General features: G+C 55.8%; 6 protein-coding genes across 6 annotated transcripts in view; 3 read left to right on the top strand and 3 right to left on the bottom strand.

Annotated features, from left to right (window-relative positions):
* Positions 1–1,206, top strand: part of GUITHDRAFT_75075 (hypothetical protein) — a gene marked incomplete at both ends in the record, with an annotated part of 2,478 nt that extends 1,272 nt beyond the window's left edge. Inside the window, 5 exons of the mRNA XM_005827868.1 lie at positions 24–86; positions 156–383; positions 431–532; positions 657–722; positions 1,054–1,206. Coding sequence (XP_005827925.1) covers positions 24–86; positions 156–383; positions 431–532; positions 657–722; positions 1,054–1,206 — 612 coding nt within the window. The remainder of the gene's footprint in view (positions 1–23; positions 87–155; positions 384–430; positions 533–656; positions 723–1,053) is intronic.
* A 130-nt stretch (positions 1,207–1,336) lies between these two features.
* On the bottom strand, positions 1,337–6,729 carry GUITHDRAFT_159919 (hypothetical protein; the record flags this gene model as incomplete). The annotated part of the gene is made up of 8 exons (XM_005827869.1): positions 1,337–1,471; positions 1,705–1,858; positions 1,980–3,145; positions 3,287–3,523; positions 3,730–5,098; positions 5,206–6,149; positions 6,563–6,581; positions 6,701–6,729. The coding sequence occupies 8 exons, from the start codon at positions 6,727–6,729 to the stop codon at positions 1,415–1,417; spliced, it is 3,975 nt and encodes a 1,324-aa protein (XP_005827926.1). The 3' UTR covers positions 1,337–1,414.
* Positions 6,730–11,664: 4,935 nt separating this feature from the next.
* Positions 11,665–12,350, top strand: GUITHDRAFT_153962 (hypothetical protein; the record flags this gene model as incomplete). The annotated part of the gene is made up of 1 exon (XM_005827870.1): positions 11,665–12,350. A coding segment is annotated over exon 1 (310 nt), but the record flags the coding sequence as incomplete, so codon positions are not given.
* An 842-nt stretch (positions 12,351–13,192) lies between these two features.
* On the bottom strand, positions 13,193–13,827 carry GUITHDRAFT_75098 (hypothetical protein; the record flags this gene model as incomplete). Its single annotated transcript, XM_005827871.1, has 2 exons — positions 13,193–13,288; positions 13,354–13,827. The coding sequence occupies 2 exons, from the start codon at positions 13,825–13,827 to the stop codon at positions 13,193–13,195; spliced, it is 570 nt and encodes a 189-aa protein (XP_005827928.1).
* A 1,161-nt stretch (positions 13,828–14,988) lies between these two features.
* On the top strand, positions 14,989–19,050 carry GUITHDRAFT_112954 (hypothetical protein; the record flags this gene model as incomplete). The annotated part of the gene is made up of 2 exons (XM_005827872.1): positions 14,989–18,939; positions 18,988–19,050. The coding sequence occupies 2 exons, from the start codon at positions 14,989–14,991 to the stop codon at positions 19,048–19,050; spliced, it is 4,014 nt and encodes a 1,337-aa protein (XP_005827929.1).
* Positions 19,051–19,180: 130 nt separating this feature from the next.
* On the bottom strand, positions 19,181–20,143 carry GUITHDRAFT_142351 (hypothetical protein; the record flags this gene model as incomplete). The annotated part of the gene is made up of 2 exons (XM_005827873.1): positions 19,181–20,025; positions 20,068–20,143. The coding sequence occupies 2 exons, from the start codon at positions 20,141–20,143 to the stop codon at positions 19,181–19,183; spliced, it is 921 nt and encodes a 306-aa protein (XP_005827930.1).
* Between the last annotated feature and the right edge of the window lie 382 nt (positions 20,144–20,525).

Genomic DNA, 20,525 nt, shown 5'->3' on the forward strand with positions numbered 1-20,525 from the left:
TGATCCCACGAGAGACTTTGGAGGAGCTCAGAAGCCTCTGCGCCTCCTCCTCCGTGTGGCTGGTCTGCGACACCGGGTACGAGTACGTCTCGCACGAGGACGAGGAGCAGGACGAGGACGAGGGGAGAGGGAGGGAGGGAGGGAGGGAAAAGAAGGAGAACGTGCCGCATGCTTGCGTGGAGGGAGAAAACGTCCTCAACCTGTTTTCCTTCTCCAAGAGCTACGGGATGATGGGATGGAGGGTCGGGTGTGTGGCGATGCCGCTGGGAGTGGAGGAAGAGATGCTCAAGGCACAAGACACGATACCGATCTGCCCTCCCATCCTCTCGCAGAAGGCGGCGGCGGGAGCGATGGAAGCTGGAAGGAAGTGGGTGAAGGAGAAGGTGAAGGAGGAGGAAGGGGTGCAAGCGGAGGGTGAGGAGATGAGCAGGTGCGGGGACTTTGGAGGACGAAGAAAAGGATGAGGGGGATGCTGGTCGAATGTTTGGGGGAGGAAGCTGTGCTAGGAGGAAGCGGCGCTATCTACTTGATGGTGAGCAGGCGGGGAGATGAGTGGGAGAGGCAGGAGGAGGAGGAGGAGGAGGAGGGAGAGGGAGTGGGCAAACAGGGGAGGAAGGGAGGAGGAGGTAGCTGTTTGCTGTGATAGTGTGGTGCAGGTCAAGCTGCCTGAGTCGATGGAGGAGGACGAGAAGGCGGTGGAATGGCTTGTAAAGAAGCACCAGGTAAGGAACATGCTGCGTGAGAGAAGGGGAGGAAAAGGGGAAAAGAACACAACATGTGGTAAGCAGAGTAGCACGAGGAGAGGAAGATGAGGAGGGTGGAGACGAGGACAAGGAAAACACACAAACACAAACACCACCACCACCACCACCACCACCACCACCACCACCAGCCGCAGCAGCCGCAGCCGCAGCAGCACCACCACCACCACCACCAGCGGCAACAGCAGCGGCAGTAGCAGCATCACCACCACCACCACCACCACCACCACCACCACCACCACCACCACCACCAGCACGAGCAGGCTCCTCCTCCTCTCCTGACTGCCCTCAGGTTTGCGTCATCCCTGGGTCAGCGTGCGGATTTCGAGGGCACGTGAGGGTCTGCTACTCGAACCTGAGCGAGGAACGATGCGAGGAAGCGATCAAGAGGCTAAGGAGCGGACTCGAGGAGATGAAGAGCCTGGAGGGAGGGAAAGGAGCTTGAGGGAGCAAGTGGAGCTGGAGCTGGAGCTGGAGTGGGAACGGGGACAGGAGCTGGAGCTGGAGCTGGAGCTGGAGCAGGAGCAGGAGCAGGAGGGCATTGGGCTGATTGTTATCTAGATCTGTGTTTCTTTCAAACACTTGTACATGCCTTGCGAACTTTTCTACAAGGATAAAATGATCTCTGTGCTGGTATGGAGGGGAGGAGGAGTTTACGACGCCTCCACGAACTTCCTTGCGTTGATGAACATCTGCAGCCATGGGGCAGCCTGAAGCAAAGAATGAGAAACGAAACAAGAAGCGAAGAGAAGGGGGAGAAGAGAGGGAGGGAGAGAGCACAGAAACAGAAATGGGGGCAAGGGGACCAGGAAGATGGGAGTGGAAACGTTGGAAAAGGAGGTGGAGGAGGGAAGGTGGAGGGGAAAGAATGCGAAAGAGAAGGAGCGAGAGGAAGAGGAGGGAGAGGAGAAGGAGGGAGAAGGGAGAGGGAGAAGGAGGAGACCTGGGGTCCAGTTGGCTGCCAGTCCCTTGGCATCCATGGGATCTGCCACTTGAGGACGCAGCGCTCGGGGTGAGGCATCATGGCGAGATGGCGACCGTCCTTTGTGCAGAGGCCGGCGATGCCGCCGGGAGAGCCGTTGGGGTTGAAAGGATACCTGGAAGAGAAGTAAGAGGAGGAGGGAGGAGGAGGAGGAGGAGGGAGGAGGGAGGAGGAGGAGGAGGAGGAGGAGGAGGAGGAGGAGGAGGAGGAGGAGGAGGGAGAGGGAGGGAGGGAACCTCTCAGTGGGCAGGCCATCATCGTCGACGAAGCGGAGGGCAACCTGGCCATCATTCTCGACCTGGTGGTAGTGCTGCTCGTTGGGGAAGGAGAACCTCCCCTCACCATGAGCCGACCAGATCCCCAGCAGGGACCCCTCCATGTCCTTGAACCACATGCACTTGCTCTTCTCGATCTTGACGTTGATCCACCTCGACTCGAAGCGAGCTGACTTGTTGTGCTCCAGCCTCGGCGCCTCCTCCTCCGCCACCTTCCCGGGGCCGAACGGAACCCACTGCAGCCTGTGCTCGAGCTGGCAGCCGTTGCAGACGCCCAGGGAGAAAGTGTCGCTCCTCTCGTAGAAGCTGCGAAGCTCCTGCGACGCCACGGGGTGGAACATGGCGGTCGCTGCCCAGCCCTTGGCGGATCCGAGCACGTCGGCATAGGAGAAGCCGCCGACAAAGGCGAGGCCGCGGAAGGAGGAGAGCGAGGCTCTCTTGCTCGCCAGGTCAGACATGGTCACGTCCCAGGGCTCGAAGCCAGCGAGGCGGAAGGCCGCGCTCATCTCACGATCCCCGTTGCTGCCTTCCTCGCGGATGATGGCGACCTTGGGGGAAGTGGAGGAGAGCTGCCACTGCGGCTGCGGGTTGAGGATGGTAGCATGGATGAGCGGCGTCTTGCGCGTCTTCATCGACTTCTCCTCCTCCTCAACACAGTCTGGGTTCGCCTGCAGCTTGTCGAGCCCGAAGCTCGTGCTCTCCCAGCAGTCCCTCAGGCTCGTCATGCTGTCCTCCATCTCCACCTTCCCGCTCTTTCCGACGATTTCGACCTTGTCCAGGTCCAGCGGCTCTCCGATGCGCACGCAGGAAACGCCGGCGTCAGCATAGGCGAGCATGACGGCATTCAGATACTCTCCTGCCACCTCCATGACCAGTCCGACCTCCTCGTTGAAGAGGGCTGCGAGCGTCGTCGCGCCTGCTGCTCCCGCCACGTCCAGCCTCACCCCGCAGTTGCCAGCGAACGCCATCTCGAGGACGGCAGAGGCGAGACCTCCGTCGCTCCTGTCGTGACCGGCCGAGATCATCCGCTTTCCGATCAGCTCCTGCGTGACCTTGAAGGCTGCCTTGAGCCTCTTTGTCTCCTCCCCCTCGCAGTCTGCCGGCTCGTCGCCTAGGCGGCCATGAACCTGCAGCAGCAATATGAGCATACAGCCACTGACACCGTACAGCTCTCCTCCTCCCCTCCGCTCTGCCTGCGCGCGCCCCCACAACCCCCAGCCTTCCCTCGCGTCCCCCCTCCTCCTCCTCCTCCTCCTCCTCCTCCGCACCTGAGCAAAGACGGATCCTCCGCACCTGGCTTTGCTGCCAGCGGGCTGGACAAGGAGGAGAGCGGCACCTGGGGGGTTCTTAAGGTCGGGGGTGACGGTGAGCGTGACGTCAGGGCAGGAGCAGTAGAGGGAGACGGTGATTTCTCCCGGGCTCTTGACCACCTCCTGCTGAACCCTCGCAGACATGGACAGGGAGTCCTTTCCTCCGTCGATGCCGATCCCGAGCTCGTGCATGATCTACGGGCAAGTGAGGTGGCAGATCAGGCGTGTAAAGGGATAGCAAAGGAGAGGAAGAGCAGGACATGGAGAGCAGGAGGCGGAGGAGGAAGAGGAAGAGGAAGAGGAAGAGGAAGAGGAAGAGGAAGAGGAGAAAGAGGAGAAGGAGCAAACGAGGGACAACCAGGCGCAGGCAAGACAAAGAGGAGGGAGGAAACAAACTTCACCTCTCTGAGGGCTACGGCAGTATCGTACATCAGAGCTCCCTCCCCTGGCAGCTTTGCCGCCCACATCCAGTTGCCCTCTGCCTTCACATCCTCCAGCGCTGTCACCTTGGCCCAGACCAAGTTGGTCACGCCCTCTGCCACCGACATGCGAGCGTTGGCTGCTCCGCTCAGGAGCCCCTTGATCGGCTGCTCTCCGATCGCCGTCACTCCTCCCTTGACAGCCTCCCCGTCCCTTGTCAGGTGGGAATGCGCAACGACGGCACAGTCGGCGAGGGGGGTAAGGAGGGGACCAACGCACTGCTGCTGGGCAATGAGGCCCGTGACGCTCCTGTCCACCTTGTTGGTGAGGAATCTCTTCGAGCCGACGGTGACGGTGGAGAGCACGGAGCGGATGGTGGAAGAGAGGACTTCCGTGCCCGAGCGGGAGAGGAGCGCCTGCATGACGGAGGGAGGATCGGCAGCGGGGATGATGTCGGAGTGGTTTGAGACGAAGGTCTTGGGAGGAAGTTTCCCCAGCACCTTCTCCAGTGGGAGGTCGACGGGGGTGCTGCCGTCCTGGCTGTCAACGACGACGCATCTGCCATCTCCCGTGACCTCGCCGACACAGCACCATCCCGATCGCTCTCTCTCGCAGATCTTCTCGATGGTCGGCATGCTCTCAGCACGCACCAGTGCACAGTTGTTCTCCTGGTACTCCGCGCCCCAGATCTCAAGGACGGACATGGTGTTGTCTCCGACCACCACGTCTCGGATGTTGATCTTTCCTCCGACCGGCTCGATGATCTCCTTGCACACGTTGCAGTTTCCTCCTGCTCCCTGGTCGTGAAGCGAGACGATCGGGTTCCTTTCTCCGAGCTCGATGCATGCTCGCATCACTCGGTTCATCTTCTGCTCCATCTCAGCATCTCCTCGCTGGACGGCATTGAAGTCAAGGTCCGCGCTCTGGTCACCAAACGCCATGCTGCTCGCTGCTCCTCCTCCCATGCCGATGCGATACGCGGGGCCTCCGAACTTGAGGACTTTCATCCCCACCTCCGGCGTTCCCTTCTTCCTGTGACGAGCGTCCATCTGACCGAAGCCGCCAGTAAAGAGGATGGGCTTTATCCACTCCCTCCTCTCTCCTCCTGCAGTCCGCATGCCAAAGGAACGCGTGAAACCAGCAATCAGGGGCTCTCCGAACTTGTTGCCATAGTCGCTCGCGCCGTTGGATCCCTCGATGAGAATGTCGAGGGGTTTGGCGAGGGTGGGGGGATAGAGAGCATGAGCATCCTCATAGGCAAAGCTGGTGCCCGGCATGTTGAGAGCTCCAACGCAGTACCCGATGGTTCCCGCAATGTAGTGCGCTCCGATGCCAGTCGCCATCACGTCCCTGCGTGGGAAGTCAGGTGCAAGTAGCGGGAGGAGGGAGAGTGACAGAGAAAGGGGGCAGCCAAGTCGTGAGGAAGTCTTCATGGAGATAGAGAGGAGAAGGATCACCTCAGACGACCTCCTGTCCCTGTCTCCGCTCCAGCGAAGGGGCAGACGCCAGTAGGCATATTGTGAGTCTCGGCTGTGTAGATCAAGTCCATCTCGATCTCGTGATCCACGAGAGGACACGGGGCTCCTGCCTGCAGCGACTTGTCCACGTTGTATGCGGGTGTGAGGGCGTGAACTTTGGCTCCGATGATGGAGGAGCTGTTGTCAGCGAAGGCGATGATGCTGTTCTTGTTGGTGTTCGGGTTCTTTTCCAGCGTGTCCTTGACGATACGAAAGAGGCTCTCGTCCTTGGCCTCCCCGTCGATCTTCATGATGCCGCCGAAGAACCAGTGTCTCGAGTGCTCCGAGTTGGACTGCGCAAGATCGAAGAGCTCAACATCCGACGGGTCTCTCTTGAGCTCGTTCTTGTAAAGGTCCAGGTAGTACTCGTAGTCCCAGTCGTCAAACCCCAGCCCGAGCTCAGCTGAGATCGCCTCGAGCGCCTTCCTTCCCTCCTTCATCACCGGGATCCACTTGACTGGCTTCGGCGTGATGCCTGTCTCGAAAGTCTTGAGGGGCTCCGGGTACACCATCTCGGTCATGCGGTCATGGATGATGGAGATGAAGATGAGCTTCTGATCAGCGGTCAACGCCGTGCTCGAGGTCACGAGGAAGCGTCTGGATCGCTCGACGCGCGGGACCCCATGGATCTCAGCTGCTTGCAACACAGACACGCAGTTGGTCGACCAGGCTGTCGTGAAGTTCATCCTGGGGCCAACCTCGACGATCATCTGGTTGCTCGCGGCTGACAGGAAGCTGTTGGGCCCGATCTTGTGCCCTCCCTCCTTCAGACACCACTCCACCATCTTCTTGTTGGCCTCGGTGAAGGAGGAAGGGGTTGCAAGGCTGACGTTGAAGCAGAACTCCGTCTCTATCGACGTGATAGGGAGCCCCAGCGCATGCGCCTTGAGGAGAATCCTCTCCACTGAGCCTTTTTCAAGGCCAGGATGCGAATACAGTTGGTACATGCTCGACATGCTGCTGCTCCGCAATCTGAAAGCTGTCACAAGTGTCATGGGTGCGAAGAGCAGAACATACGGTGCTAATTAATCAGCGTTGCAGGTGAAAAAAACTCTCTTCCTATCTCGCAATAAATTCGGCTAGCCTGTTCGATTGGATTTTGCTTTCCTGATATCATCAAGTCCTGAGGGGGATACATATTTGTAGAGACTCTTCAGAACCATAGCAAAACGTTCCTAGCCTGGGTAGACCAGCCACTTGTCTCAACCAAAAATTCAATTTGATCCCAATGATGGTAACAATCCCTCTTTGATCGGGTTCAGCAAACAGTGTTACCCCCTCGTCATACATCTCAAACCGATTTCCTGCTCCTATTGCTAGACTGGGCTCTTTAATTCTGCTCCTACTGCTGCTCGCTTTGCTTCCAGGCACGCCTTGCTGCAACTTCCGTAATTACTTTCCTTGCTAGCCTTTCACCCTGCACCATAGCCCCTACCGTCCCCTACTGCTCGTGATGATGGACATAGCTCATTTCATCAAGTCTCTCTGCCTTCCTTCATCCTCCTTCTCCTCCTTCTCCTTCTCCTTCTCCTCCTTCTCCTTCTACTAGCGTCCGCTCTGCATTGTGTACCGCCCTCTTCTCTCTTTTTCCACCACCCTATTAATACGACCACCCCAGGAACATATACCCCTACCCTCTCATTAGAGACATAACCCCTCGAGAATGCACAGGGGGGGCTCTTGTTTGTTGGATTTTCATGTTACTCTGAGACACCCCCACCCACACCACTCCGTGCATTACCCCTCCTTTCAAGGCTGTACCCCCCTTTTTCCTCCACTCCCTGAGTTCCCTGTCAGGGTAAAATTCATGATTTGTGGGTCAAAATCGAAATCTTTCCAAATAATTTGGACACAATGCGAAAATAGACTAATCAAATTTCGTGCTCATTTTTCAAATGATCCCAAAGGAGTCTTATCACTCCACCCCTTTACTCCCTGACCCCCATTCCAACTTCCGAACCCCTTGTCGCTGATGCGGCGTAGAACTGAGGACCCCCACCACCCCTCTTTTTACATCAACTACCCTCGAGTTCACAGCACAACGGTATGTGTCCACCACCGTTACCCTGTCTATTATCACCGGTACCCCTTGAACTGAACCAGCCGGCCACCAAATAGGCCGGGCCGCACGTGCAGTTGCCGATGAAGTCACTGCCCGGCACCCGGCCCGGGCCGGCGCCGGCCGTACGGTCCGATCGATCCGACGACTCCGCCCGCCGGCTTCCGATCCGCCGCCTGTCACCCGCGACTCCCGCGGGGCCCGGGGGGCCGCTATCAACTGCGGCGGTAAGCCTTGTTTACTGGCTTGCTCAGTCGGGCCCCGCGGGCTGCGCCATAATCAGTACGGCACTATGTTTCCGGGCCGGACTCCGGGACTTCGGGAGTCCCGGAGCCACCGTCCTGAACGGTGTGGCACGTGGGCCTTGATGACCCGGTCACCCGGGGCCCGGCGAGTCAAAAAAGTAGTACGGACCGACCGTCACGGTGGGCAGGCTGCAGTACGGCCCGCCGCGGCCGGGCCGGACTCCGCCGGACTCCTCGGATCATCGGATGATCATCAGTAAGCCTGAGTGATGTTTTACTCAAAGTTAAGTTAAAAATCAGTACGAGCGGCGAACCAAACCCGAGTGATGAGGCCCTTGCAGCCCGGACTGAGTCAGTGTTTATTACTCAAAGTTAAGTTAAAAATCATACGAGAACACACTGACGGAATCAGCCCCACCCTCTGAAGGTCTACCCCTTTGTTTCTTCTTGATCACCCTACCTTTTCTCATGTGTGCAGTACCCCTTACAGTCAGCTACCCCCTGTACTAGCTGGCAGAGGCATGGCGAGCTTCCCCTGGAGCTTCCCAGGAACCTTTTTCAGGGGATTCGTAAATTTTGCCTCCATTATTGTTTGAAAAATTGAAATTATAGGATAAGAGTTGAAAGTTGGACGAGGGATCTCCAACGAAGTTTGCCACGGTTTGCCGATCACAGCACCTCAAATGTCGGAATCACCTGACGATCGCGATGCGAAGAGACGGAGATTGAACGAGTGTACATCAAGCCCACGGGATGAAGATGAGAATGAAGAGAGCGAGGATACAGAGAGCGAGGAGGAGGAGGAGGAGGAGGAGACCTGCTTCAGCGAGAGGATCGCGGAGCTCAGAAGCCTCTTGCGGGACATGAACAAACATGTTCCGCAAGAGTGCATGGAGGAGTTTGAAAAGCTCCGCGAAAGGTGTATGGAGCTCGAGCAGCTCTTGAAGAAGAAGAAAGTTTGTTTGTTCGGAACGAATGGGACGGGAAAGAGCTACTTGATAAACCTATGGCTCATGGTCACCTCTTGTTTGCCGTCTGAGTATAGGCAGTGGAACGAGAAAGGCTCAAGTACGAAGGGTGAGATGGCAGATGATACCGAATCTCAGGGCAAGAAAGACAAAAAGGAGAAGGTGATATACAACGACATGTCTTCACGCGAGATTGACATCGAATCAATCAAAGAGAAATACACAGAGTTTGTCAATCCCGCTCATGGGAAAACTCAAAAAGCACCCGTGTACTTGCTGCCAAGTCAGAACAGAGGGTTCAGCACGACACCATGCTCAATCAATCTGGTTCACTCGAAATGTTTCTACATGCTCGTGGAGTACCTCAGCAAGGAGGAACTGCTCGAGGATGCAGGCCCATGGATTGCTTGCCAACGCGGAGGAAACCTTGCTAAGCGAGATGCAAAACTCAAAAGCATGCGGGAGCGATACGATGCTGTCGTTGCAGATGAGTTCAGGACTACCAATGGGAAAATCCCTGCACATGTTCTAACTACCGACGACATCAAGATCAGACCAGAGCTGGAAAAATATGCCGGGTGCCGTCACCGATACTCTGGAAGAGGAAAAGATCTTCACAACGATCGGCAATTCATCAGGGACAAACTTCATGACCTCTTGCAACAAGATATCTTCATCACCTGCGTCAAATCCGTTGAGATTGGTGCGCCCAGCTCGATCCTTGAAGAAGTAGATCAGATTACAGACTGTCCAGGTGATTGAATTCCATTCGACTTCCTGAATGACGCTGATCTCACTGACAGGAACCGATGACGAAAACACGTATTTGCAAGCAGCGACAAAAGCTGCTATCGAGCAGCATGAAGTAATTGTGATCCTGGCTGATAGATCGCTCAACTCTCGCACCAACATCATTGAGTTCCTTTGCAGCTCTGATTTTATGAGGAACATGGTGAAATTCCCCAAGCATTACCAACTTGTGGTGTTCATGTGCACTGAGAATGAAAGAGACGGCATCAAAAATCACCAGCTTATCATTGAAAACTCCACTTCAGATTTGCAACAGATGCACGATGGGATGATCCGGAAAAGCAAGAAATACTTGGACGAGATCCTGTTCGACTGCTGTATTGAGGAAGGTCTGACCGAGGATGAAGCAGCCAAAAGAGTCCAAGAGATTAACGGCTCGATCATCTACTCTGTCATCTACCCTTCCTTGTATGCTGGAATCGAGTTCGACAAACAGTGGCGAGAAGAGAATGCAGACCAGGTGCAACGTATCTTCTCATTCATCGACTGCTCTTCTTTGTTGGGAATCTTTCAGAAGACGCCTGCTAAGATCCTGTCTGAGTATGCACCGAGGTTCTACCGAGACATTGAAACATTCATGGATCTTGTGACCAGGGAAGGGATTCTCACCCGCGAGCAGATCAAACTGTTGAAAGCGGATGAACCCATACTGCAGGCTGCTGAAGAATTCAAGAACAAGTACAAGTTACATAGGAAAAGTGAAAAGGCAGCGTTGGAGAAGCTGAAACCTCTTTCTGACTCACTTGACAAATATCTTTCGCCTAAAATCGAGGAGGCGAAGGAAATTGTAAAAACCTTCATTGAGCACGATGACGGCGATTCTGTGCAACGAAATTTTGTGGAATGGTTTCAAAATCTAATTGATGAAACCACTATCAACAAAGACAACAAGGCTTGGATGTCTAGCAAGTGGGTCGGCAGAGGAGACCAGTGTTCTTTCTACCTTGAAATGTCTCGCTTTTGGGATAATGCTTTGCTGTATAGCAAGCTTAAGCAAGCACTAACACAGTTTCTATCAAAGTTGATTCCAGAGTGTGTCAGCAGAATGGAGGATTTCATGCAAGGAGATTTCTTTCCCGAGTACAAGAAGTCTAAGTCCTTCAAGCTGCTGCTAAAGAAGTACACCGAGACGAAATTGTGCAATGATCAATTCGTAAATGCTAAAGAAAAATTCTTCAGCACAGGAGCAACGCTTGTTCAACTTTCTGAAAGCAACTTCAAGTCAAGGGTTCTGAGAGAAGCCCAGCTTCAGGCTATAAAGACGTTTCTGAAGCGTTACGAGAAAGATGCGAATCAACTAGAAATCGATGAATACAAGGAGAAGCTGAAAGCAGGGGCTTCACAGCTGTTCTATGACTTGTTGGATGGCTGCACTAAATTGATCATGAAAAAGGTCGATGTCGCTTGGAAAGCCTTCGTCAACCGCGTCACGACTGTCAACAAAGCCCTCTCGCCAAAGTGCTCCCTCCTGATCGCATGCTACGAGTTCGCCGACTACATCCTCGAGGAGTCGGGCAAGGAGCGTCCCTTCGAGGGCAAGAATGGGATGGACGACATCGCTGCGCTATGCACGCGGATCAAGAAGTGCATCCCGCAGGGCTGCGCGGAAGAGTACGAGGAGGTCGTCTGTGAGGAAATCTCGAAGGCGATACTGAGGAGGAGGCTACACAGGGAGCTGGACACTAGGCAGAGACAGCACGGCAACCTCCTGCTGGGCCCGAGCTTGAAGTCCTCGAACACGAAAAGCCTGAGGCGAGACGATTGGAAGGCGGAGACGATCAACCTGCCCCTGCAATTCACTCAGCGCGATATGAAGAATCTCCTCAAGCAGCTCGAGGGAATGAGACTCAAGGTCTGGCCCAGCCCGGAGGATGTGAAGCCTGGAGCCAACGACAATATGTGCCTCTTCAAGGCCATCGCTCTGAGCAGGTGGGAGGTGACGGGCTCGAAGCTCAAGGAGATCGTGGACCAGCTCAAGGTCGCCTTCTGCATGGAGATGGAGAGGTGCAACAAGACGCCTCAAGACCGAGCCGCGTTCGCCAAGCGATACAGCCACGTCATTCCCAAGGACCTGGATTGGACGAAAGACTGGAAGTCATATCTAGACGAGGCGGAGGAGGACGGTTGGGCTGGAGACTTCTTGTGCTTGACGGTTATCCATGAGCGACTCTTCTCGCGGCCAGCCAACGCCTTGGTGTGGTGCCCGGGAAAGGCAGGCCCGCTGCAGATGAACGAGGACAAGCGCTTCTATAACTTTGCTGTGCTGTCGCAAGAGCGCATGTACGACTTCAGGATTGTTACCGCGAAGAAAAAGAAGTTGGAGGAGTTGGAGCAGAGTGAGAGCGATCGTCGCCTCAGGTCGCACACGCCGTGTGTCCTGATGCTGGTCACTCTCAAAGTGCTGGATGACATCGGAGAGCGGTTCGAAGATCTCTGTAGACAGGCCATGGAATGCAACATCAAGATCTATATCCCCGAGTTTCAAATGAATACGATCAGGACAAACGCGAAGCAGTCAACAACCTTCGGTAAGATTCAGCAATACATAGTCGACATGTCTACCAGGTCCAACTCTCTCTTCAAGGTTGAGTCCAGGGAACATCGCCCGGCGCAGCGCTACGAGTCCAACAACAACGATCTCGTTGTGGTACATGCACGGGCCCTGGAAAGTCCAAATGACTACGTCGTAGTCGTCGCTCTTGAGAAAGAAGCAGCTTACAGGGAGTGCAAGGAGATCGGTATCCCTGTCTTCACTCCTGGTGTAGAAGGCAAAGCTCAAAGGAACAGGCTCAACTCCTGTGCTGGAGGAATGAGCGAGCTGCTCAGGAGGCTGATGGCGACTGAGGACAAAGATCCCAAGACGTTCTTTCAGGAGGAGTGGAGCGCTAGGCAGGGGTTTGCATGCAAGACTGGAAGCTGAACATGCGGAGATGGAGAGTTGTCTTAGTTGAGGACAAGGATAAGGGATGCTATCAACACCGTGAATGAATGAAAGATAACGATGAATAGGTAGAGGGCTGAGACAATCGTTTGGTCCTCCTCCTTCTCCGGGAGTCTCTGCCTGCTAGTCCATCATCACTCGAGGTTCGGCCTAAATTTCTTCACTTGTACCCGCCAACATATCGCTCTGTGGATCAGAGTTGTGAACGTTCTCATAGAGAGTGTTTCCCTCGTTATGACAATCTAACACCGTTTGCATACAGTGTTATCATTCTTGCCAAGTCACTCCTCCCTGACATTCTTCTTGCCTCCGCTCACGAAATCATCACAAGCTCTTTTGTACTCCCATTCTCCGCTACTCCTCTTCACTTGCAACTTGCTGCGTTAGGCTTAGGGTCAAATTCAACCCACCAGACCACCATCCCGTTCTTCTCTACCATCTCATTCCTCTCTGCCATCCTGCACGTCTAGCTGGCTGTATCGTCTCACTCTCACAAATATCTGAACTACACCATCATTCCTCTTATCCTACAGTTCCACCTGCACAACTACTATCCTACTGGCTCTGGTACACTGCACTAGAAGCTTTCTCGTAGATATTCAATGCCAGTGTTATGAGTGTGTTAGTAAAACAGAAAAAGGAAAACACAACAATCAAGTTACTCTACAACGGACGGAGTGAGCTCGATCAAACAAGAGGAAGAGTTCTCAGCAATATAATCTTTACTGTCATCGGGAGCAGCTTGCTGTGATGGTTTGCCTCCCAAATATTGCTCCACTGTAAAAATACAGTAGAGAGCCCGTTATTCACCTTCATAGCGGCAACCATCAGCCGCGTGCCAGCATGGGCAGGAGCAGCAGCAGCAGCAGCAGCAGCAGTAGCAGGGGCAGCAGCAGTAGATGACCTAGTTGTGCTGCTCGAAGAAGGTGAAGTCGATGAGGAGGTTGGCACCCAGGAGGTTCGCTCGCATCTCAGGGGTGGATCCTTGTGGGAACACAACCTGTTAAGCGGGAGGTTGAGACGTCAGCCCTCACAGCATCACCAGCCCCTCGCAGCAAGCAGCACCTGGAAGTTGTCGGCCGTTGTGCAGCACTCCTTCTTGAACCCACTCCACACCTTTCGGATCTCCGCTCGTGTCCCCGGCATCGCCCCGTCCAACTTCTGGCTAGTGCTGTGATCGCGGATGTAGAATGGGATGTACAAGCACTTGGATCCTGCTCCACCACACTGCGGCAGGACGCAGCAGTTCCCGCAGCAGGTATCAGGAGAGATCCTGTAGACAGGAGTTCCGTTCTGGTCGCGAACTCGGAACTTTGGCACGAAGCAAAACATGTCACAGTAGTACTCGGAGGAGCCAAGGAAGGTGCCGTTGGGCAACTTGGTGTGCAGCTTCGGAAGGCAGCAGCAGCAGGGACAATCGATGGTCCCGTTGTCGGTATGTATGTGAATGCAGATCGGACAGGACCATGGCTTCGTGTACTCCAAGAGAACTTCGCCGTCCTTGTCTCCCAGCGTCAGGGGGATGGTAAAGGATCTCATCTCTCCGCAGCAGAAGCGTTTGGGGCACGAGGACTCTTCGAGCAGGTGAGCAATCTGAGGAATCCCCTCCGCTCTTGGCTGCCCTTGCTCCACGTGGCCGGCAAACACCTGCAACAAGCTACATCAGCGCAATCAATCTGAACAAGTAGTGCCCCGGATCGGCATGACTGCACCTTGTACTCGTTCCTCGCCTCACACCCGAGGCACTCTTGCAAGCATCCTCGCTTCGTCTGCTGCACGCTGATGCAGGGATGCTGGAACACTGAGGACATGCTGTTCGCCGTCATAGGAGCCGCCATTGCATACTGCATGTTGGATTGGTGTCGCTGTTTGTTCCCCCTCAAGTTTTAAAAAGAGTCTATATATTATTTTGTAGGACAGAAGTTTGCCTCTGGTAGAAACATTACTATTTCAATAATATATTTCTATTGGGATTCCTGTAGCTCGTACAAACTTTCCTTTAACTGGTACTTCGCTTCTGTACCACTTTTACAAGAGCAGCCGTTGTTCAACCCAATGTACAACTGACCACTATAATAAGTTCTCAGTGGCCACCCCCTCAAATACAGTCAAAGTACCCGGTACTCACCTGCTTATTTTTTCCTTCTGTCAACTTCGACTCGTGACCGGCAGGCCCGCAGGCGGGACAATTTCACATTGAATCGGTTTGAACCATTCGCACGCAATCGATTTGAATCGATCGGTTGGTCGGGAGACATTTTAGTAAGCGGATTGGGCGCTAGCGGCGGGCGAGTCGAGATGGCGGAGAGATGGAGGGAGGGAGGGAGGGAGGGAGGGAGGGAGGGAGGGAGGGAGGGAGGGAGGGAGGGAGGGAGGGAGGGGAGGGAGGGAGGGAGAGCGAGCGAGTGAGCGAGCGAGAAGGAGAAGGAGGGAAGGACGGAAGGAAAAATAGAAATGGTAGAGGAAAGGAGGGTTCAAAACTGTGAGTAGGAGAAAGGAGGAGAGACTGGGTGGTGGGTGAAAGCTCTTGGTGGTAGCAAAACAGGAAGAGGAAGAGGAAGAGGAAGAGGAAGAGGAAGTGAAAGTTGGGTGGGAAGGGGAAGGGGAAGGGGAAGTGGAGGAGAAGGTGATGCAGTGATAAAGCGAAAGAGAAATGAATCTCTTCTGGTCGCAGCATCCTTGGTCGGAGTTTCTGATTGCATGCAATGGTGTAGGTTTCCGCCCTTTGACGTCTGGCCTCCCCTTCGGGCATCAGCGATGCAGTCAAGCTCGTCGAAGCTGCTCGAGAAGCACAAGCAAGTGGTAGATGACTGCCAGTCAAGCCAAGAGGCTCAAAGAGTCTTGCGAAGCCTGATGCACGACTACTGGGCTGAAGCAAACAGGCCCAAGAGGGTGCAACCCCTCTGCAAGGACGGGCTGGTGGAGCTGTGCGTGTACGTCCTAGACACTTACCTGACGTCGAGCTTGGATGACATCCGGAGGTACACTTGCGGGGCCCTCTACAACATCTCCCGGCAGCTTCCTTCCAGCAGAGTCGTGCGGCAGCGGATGCTCAGCGCAGGCGCATACCCGATGCTGCCGAAGCTTCTGGTGAGCGACCTGTGGAAGGTGAGGTTCTACGGCACTCTCATCACCGCTCACTGCGGGCTTGCGGGGCTGACGAGTCAGCAGCGAGTTGTGTGCTCGCTAGAGTCCATCGGGTGGCTGTGCGAGTGTCTCGAGAAGACACTTGGTGGGGAAGGGTTCGGGGGAGGGCTTTGGAGCATAGAGGAGGTGATGGCAGGAGCAGCGTCTCTCTGCTCTCTCCCCGACAACTGCGAAGGTTTCCTCGCTGCGAATGGGGCGAAACTGACGCTGGAGGCTCTGCGGGTAGTCACGGAGAGACAAGGGTCGGAGTACACGGACGAGCTGCGGGCTATCACGATGACGATGGCTCGAATCTCTTGCGACGGAAGGTTCAAGTCCAGCTGCTCCCCCTCGGCCGTTGAGATCCTGGAGCAGCTGATGAGCTCGGAGATCGTGGCGGTCAAGAGCAATGTAATGTCAGTGCTCGCCAACATCGGGTCGGAGAAGGCGAGCCTGGAGGAAGCGTTCAAGCAAGCATGCGCGAGCTCTAGCGCCAAGTGGAACCGCTCGCAGCTGTCAGTGGTTGGGAAGGGGAGGGTCGGGAAGACAGCGTTTGTTCGCGCCGTCCTACAGAAGCCGTTCGAGCACACGGAGAGCACGATTGGGATGGAGGGGATGACTTGCGAGGTGAGCTCGGTCCTGTCCGGGAAGATGTGGTGGAAGGAGCAATCAAATGCTCACAGTGAGCTGGAGATGCTGCAGGCTCGGCAGGCTGCGGCGATCGCCAAGGGGATTCAGATGGTGGAGAGCGATGTGCTGCAAGGTCTGGAGTCGTCCTTGGAGCGAGGACGAGTGGAGGGGGAGGAGGAGGGGGAGGAGGAGGAGACGACGGGGAGGGAGAAGGCAGGTGGGCCGGAAGGAGAGTCTACGGGAGGAGCGAGTGACGAGCCGTCGGTGGTGAGCGAGCCAGTAATGAGCAAGTACAATCAGGACCTCGTGGTGGAGTGTCTGCAGGATGAGGGCATGGAAGAATCCGTAGTGTTCGAGCTGTGGGACTACGGCGGGCAGGACGTCTTCTACGCCCTCTTCCACCTGTTCATCACTCGCTATGGGATGTTTGCGGTCCTCTTCAACATGGAGGAGCTCATGTCCGGGGACACGGCGGTCAGGGCAGAGTGCCTGGACTTTATCGAGTTCTGGTTGAGCACTATCTACCTCCACACGTCGCAGGCATCGAGCGAAAGCTGCTCCCCTATCCTGATCGTCGGCACCCACAAGGACAAAGTCTCCAACCCCCTCCACCATCTCTTCATCTCGAGGATACTCGACGACAAGTTCAGGGACCACATTGCCTGGCCGCACGTCCAGGTGTACCAGCAGAATGACAGCCTCTTTGCCCCGTCCATTGCGGAGGATACTGAGCTGTTGATGAAGAAGCTGTTTCACTCGATGGACCTTGACCAGTCCTCCACCCTCGAGCCGTCCGAGGTGGAAGCTTGCTTCGGGGCGGATGCGGACCCTTCCCTTGTCCAGCAGTTCTTCAGCTTCATCGACCTTGACAGGGACGGAAAGATCTCCTTCACCGACTTCCGCGCGGCATGTACGCAGGCGCTGAGCTTCTTTCCTGTCGACAACACCCTGGGCCACGTCGATCCTGTCATCCCCCACATCCTCAGCGTCATTGAGAAGATCGCTCTTAACAGCGACTACATCCAGCAGCGCGTTCCCTTCGCCTGGATCAAGTGCCTCGACAGCATCAAGCAGACAGGGCAGGACGTTCTTCTCCTCTCGCAGGTCGAGAAGATTGCCTCAGAGTGCGGCCTCCCGCTGTCAAGGAAGCTCGGCCTCTCGAGGGAGGTCTGCGGGATGTTGGAGCACTTCCACCACCTCGGCAAGCTGATGCACCACAACGAGACCTCCCTCCGTGACTTCGTCATCGCCCGCCCCGTCGACTTCCTCATCCGCCCCGCAACACAGGTCGTCTGCGAGCACGATCTGCACAGGACGGCGCAGCAGACGGAGGCTCGTCGTCTGACGCGGGAGTGGAAGAGCCTGACGCAGCAGGCAGTGCTGAGCAAAAAGCTCCTCCCCATCCTCTGGAAGGAGTATCAGGACCGCTCCGCCCTCCTCGAGCATCTCTGCGTCAAGTTCGGCATCTTCATCCCCCTCAAGCCGGAGCAGTCGGACGAGGCCATGAGCTTCCTCGTCCCCACCCTCCTCAGAGAAGAGACTCTCAGCCCGGTGGCCGACGGAGTGCTCAATTGCTTTCTGCTCTTCTCCTCCGACCCAGACTTTCTTCAGCAGGAACAGCGGGGCGTGTGGAGGAGGGAAGACCTTGCCGGCCGCTTCGTGCCCAACAGTCTGTTCGGCAGCGTGATCGGGCAGGCGATCGCATGGAGCCAGAGCACGGGAGGAGCCCAGCAGAAGCTGAGCAAGACGGAGGCGATGATGGCGTTTGGAAAGCATAAGTTCCTGCTGCAGGAGCTCAAGGAGGAGAAGTGCTTCCGGCTCGTCATCTTCGTGCAGAACCCCAAGAACATCCTCGCCCGCCTCACCAGCATCGTGCAGAACGTCCTGGACAAGACGATGCCGCGGCTGCGGTGCTACACGGCCCTCTCCTTCGCGTCCGGAGGAGGCGACCGCTTCTTCCTCGACTACCAGGTGGTCTGCGACAAGGTGAGAGAGCAGGAGGGCATGTGGATCGGGTCGGACCATGTGGAGTGGACGGAGCTGAGGAAGGAGCTGGGGGAGTGGCTGCCCTCCAACGCGCTGCTCTCCTCCTACGACGTCTTCTTCTCCTACAGACAGGGAGACTTCGACTCGGAGGTGGTCCAGAAGGTCTACGACATCCTGTCCTACGATGTGGTCGGGGAGGAGGGGAGGAGGCTGGAGATCTTCTATGACCAGGTCAGGCTCAAGGCAGGAAGGCGCTTCGACCTCGACTTCATGAAGGCCATGGCGTGCACCAGCCTTGCCGTCCCGCTCGTCTCCTCCCACGCCCTTGCCCGCATGTTCTCGCTGAACGAGGGCAGCGCCGAGGACCACGTCCTCATGGAATGGTGCCTCATACTCGAGCTCCAGCTCTCGGGCCAGCTCAGGTCCTGCTTGCCCGTCATCATCGGGCCCGTCAGCTCGGACCTTGACAGAGACCCGATCGGCAACTTCTTCGCTGACGACCCTCTCGCCCGCCTCCCCGACATCGTCCCTCGGAGGACAGTAGAGGAGGTCAAGAAGTTCATGTCCAACAACAACCTGGTGCCCTCGGCCCAGCTGGAGGAGAGGACGGTCAGGAGCATCGTGAAGGAGCTGACGAAGAACCTCGCCGTGCTCACCTGGACCCTTGCTGACAGTCACGGCCAGTCAGTCCTCCCCAGGTCGGACACCCATGCTCGAGAGCTTTTTGGCCTGTTCGAGCAGGTCGCCAAAAGCGTCATCAAGGCCTACGAGGCCATTCCTGTTCAACCCCAGGTGGGCAAGACCGGGGGGGACAGAGGCTTGCCGGCGCTGGAGGTAGACGAGGGTTCCACCCCAGGTGACACCAGGCTGAAAGCGAAGGAGCCGTCGGTACAGGAGTTGATGGAGGAGGTGAGAAGCTTGTGCTGACTTTGGTTGTGCGATGACTGGAGGCTGCAGATTAATCGGCTGAAGGCCAACCAAGTCCAGCAGGCCCAGAGCGGATGCTGCTCTTTGATGTGACGGGATGGATGTTGTTGGTACAACTGAGGCTGGTGGTTCTTGAGGATGGAACGTGGTAGATGTTGTTGTTGATGATGTCATATGTGAGTGTTTGCTGAGGTCAAGTGAACAGTCGGCGGGTTTCATAGAATCACTCTTGTAGATTAGAGGAAGAAGACGGTAAGACCTCTCGCTGGAACTGAATGAATAATAATGACTTGACATACCCGTCATGCTCCACTCTGATCCTCTTCCACTCCAAGTCTCCATGCTCCCAGAGCTTGTAGATGAACTCGTCGATCCCCGTCCTGTTCTCCTCCGGCGGGTTGACAAGGAACAGCCTTCCTCCCGGCTTCAGATGGTCAAGAACCGCCCTCAGGAAGGCGTCAGCGTTGGTACGGTAGATGCAGTCTGCTGCCAGTATCACATCTGCCTTCTCCTCCTCCCCGAGCACCACGTCTCCCCCCCAGTCCAGCCGGTAGCAGGAGGCAGCGCAGCCATTGAGCTCCACGTTGAACTGGCACAGGCCAACCAGCGACTGAGTCCCATCGGAGAGGATTGCACGTGCTGGAGAGCAGCAGGAGGCAGCGAAGACCCCAGCAACCCCCACCCCACTTCCCAGCTCAAGGACGACCTTGCCGCACAACTCCTTCCTCCCCCCAGCTGCCATCCAGCCACAGAGAGCGATGCTGCTCAGCCAGATCGACCCTCCGATGTCATGTGCTGGCGCCTCCGCGATCTGGATGGTGGCTGGTCCTACAGCAACTCTCCTGATCAAGGGGCTGACCCTCTCCAGCTTCACCAGCTGCCCGAACGCCCGGAAACCTCCCACGATATCCTTCATGCCTAGCAGCTCTCCGTTCTCCTGCAGTTTGTATAGCGTGCATGGGTTTGGTTGTAGCAACGTGTCTCTGACAACCTCTGCCTCCTCCTCCTCCCACCCCCCTTCTTCCTCCTCCTCCGCTTCCTCTTGGGGACTCTTGCGAACTGCTGGTACTGCACAATCATCGTGAGCAGGTGCGGAGGCTTCCAACTCACTCAGGGAGTCAAGGGACAGCGCTTCAGCCTTGTCATGGATAAGCTGAACATCCGTCAGGGTCTGTATAGCAAGCATTCTGCAAGGAAAAGCAGTCAACCGGCGACAGCTAAGTGCAAGAATGAAGCAGGAGAGGAGAAACAGGAGGGTGAGAGGGGGGGGGGGGGATGGGAACACGTTGAAACCGTACAGAACACTCAAATTCAACATGAACTCATGAGAATGTTTTGTTGGTCTGATACCTACAAGGTAAACCTGCGAAGAAAACTCGGCAATGGAGAGCTAAAAAGCAAATGATTGATGTAGATAAAATGATTGAAACTGCAGGAAGGAGGTGTGGGAGGATGAGTCCAAGGGAAAAGGAGGAGCCCGTGAGCTTATCGGAGATGGTGAGTTGAATTAGTCAAGGGACACAGAATGTATGTGTGAAAGTGAAAGATCAGGATGAAAGGAATTGGAA

Source organism: Guillardia theta (genome assembly GCF_000315625.1).
Source record: "Guillardia theta CCMP2712 unplaced genomic scaffold GUITHscaffold_63, whole genome shotgun sequence".
Lineage (NCBI taxonomy): Eukaryota > Cryptophyceae > Pyrenomonadales > Geminigeraceae > Guillardia > Guillardia theta.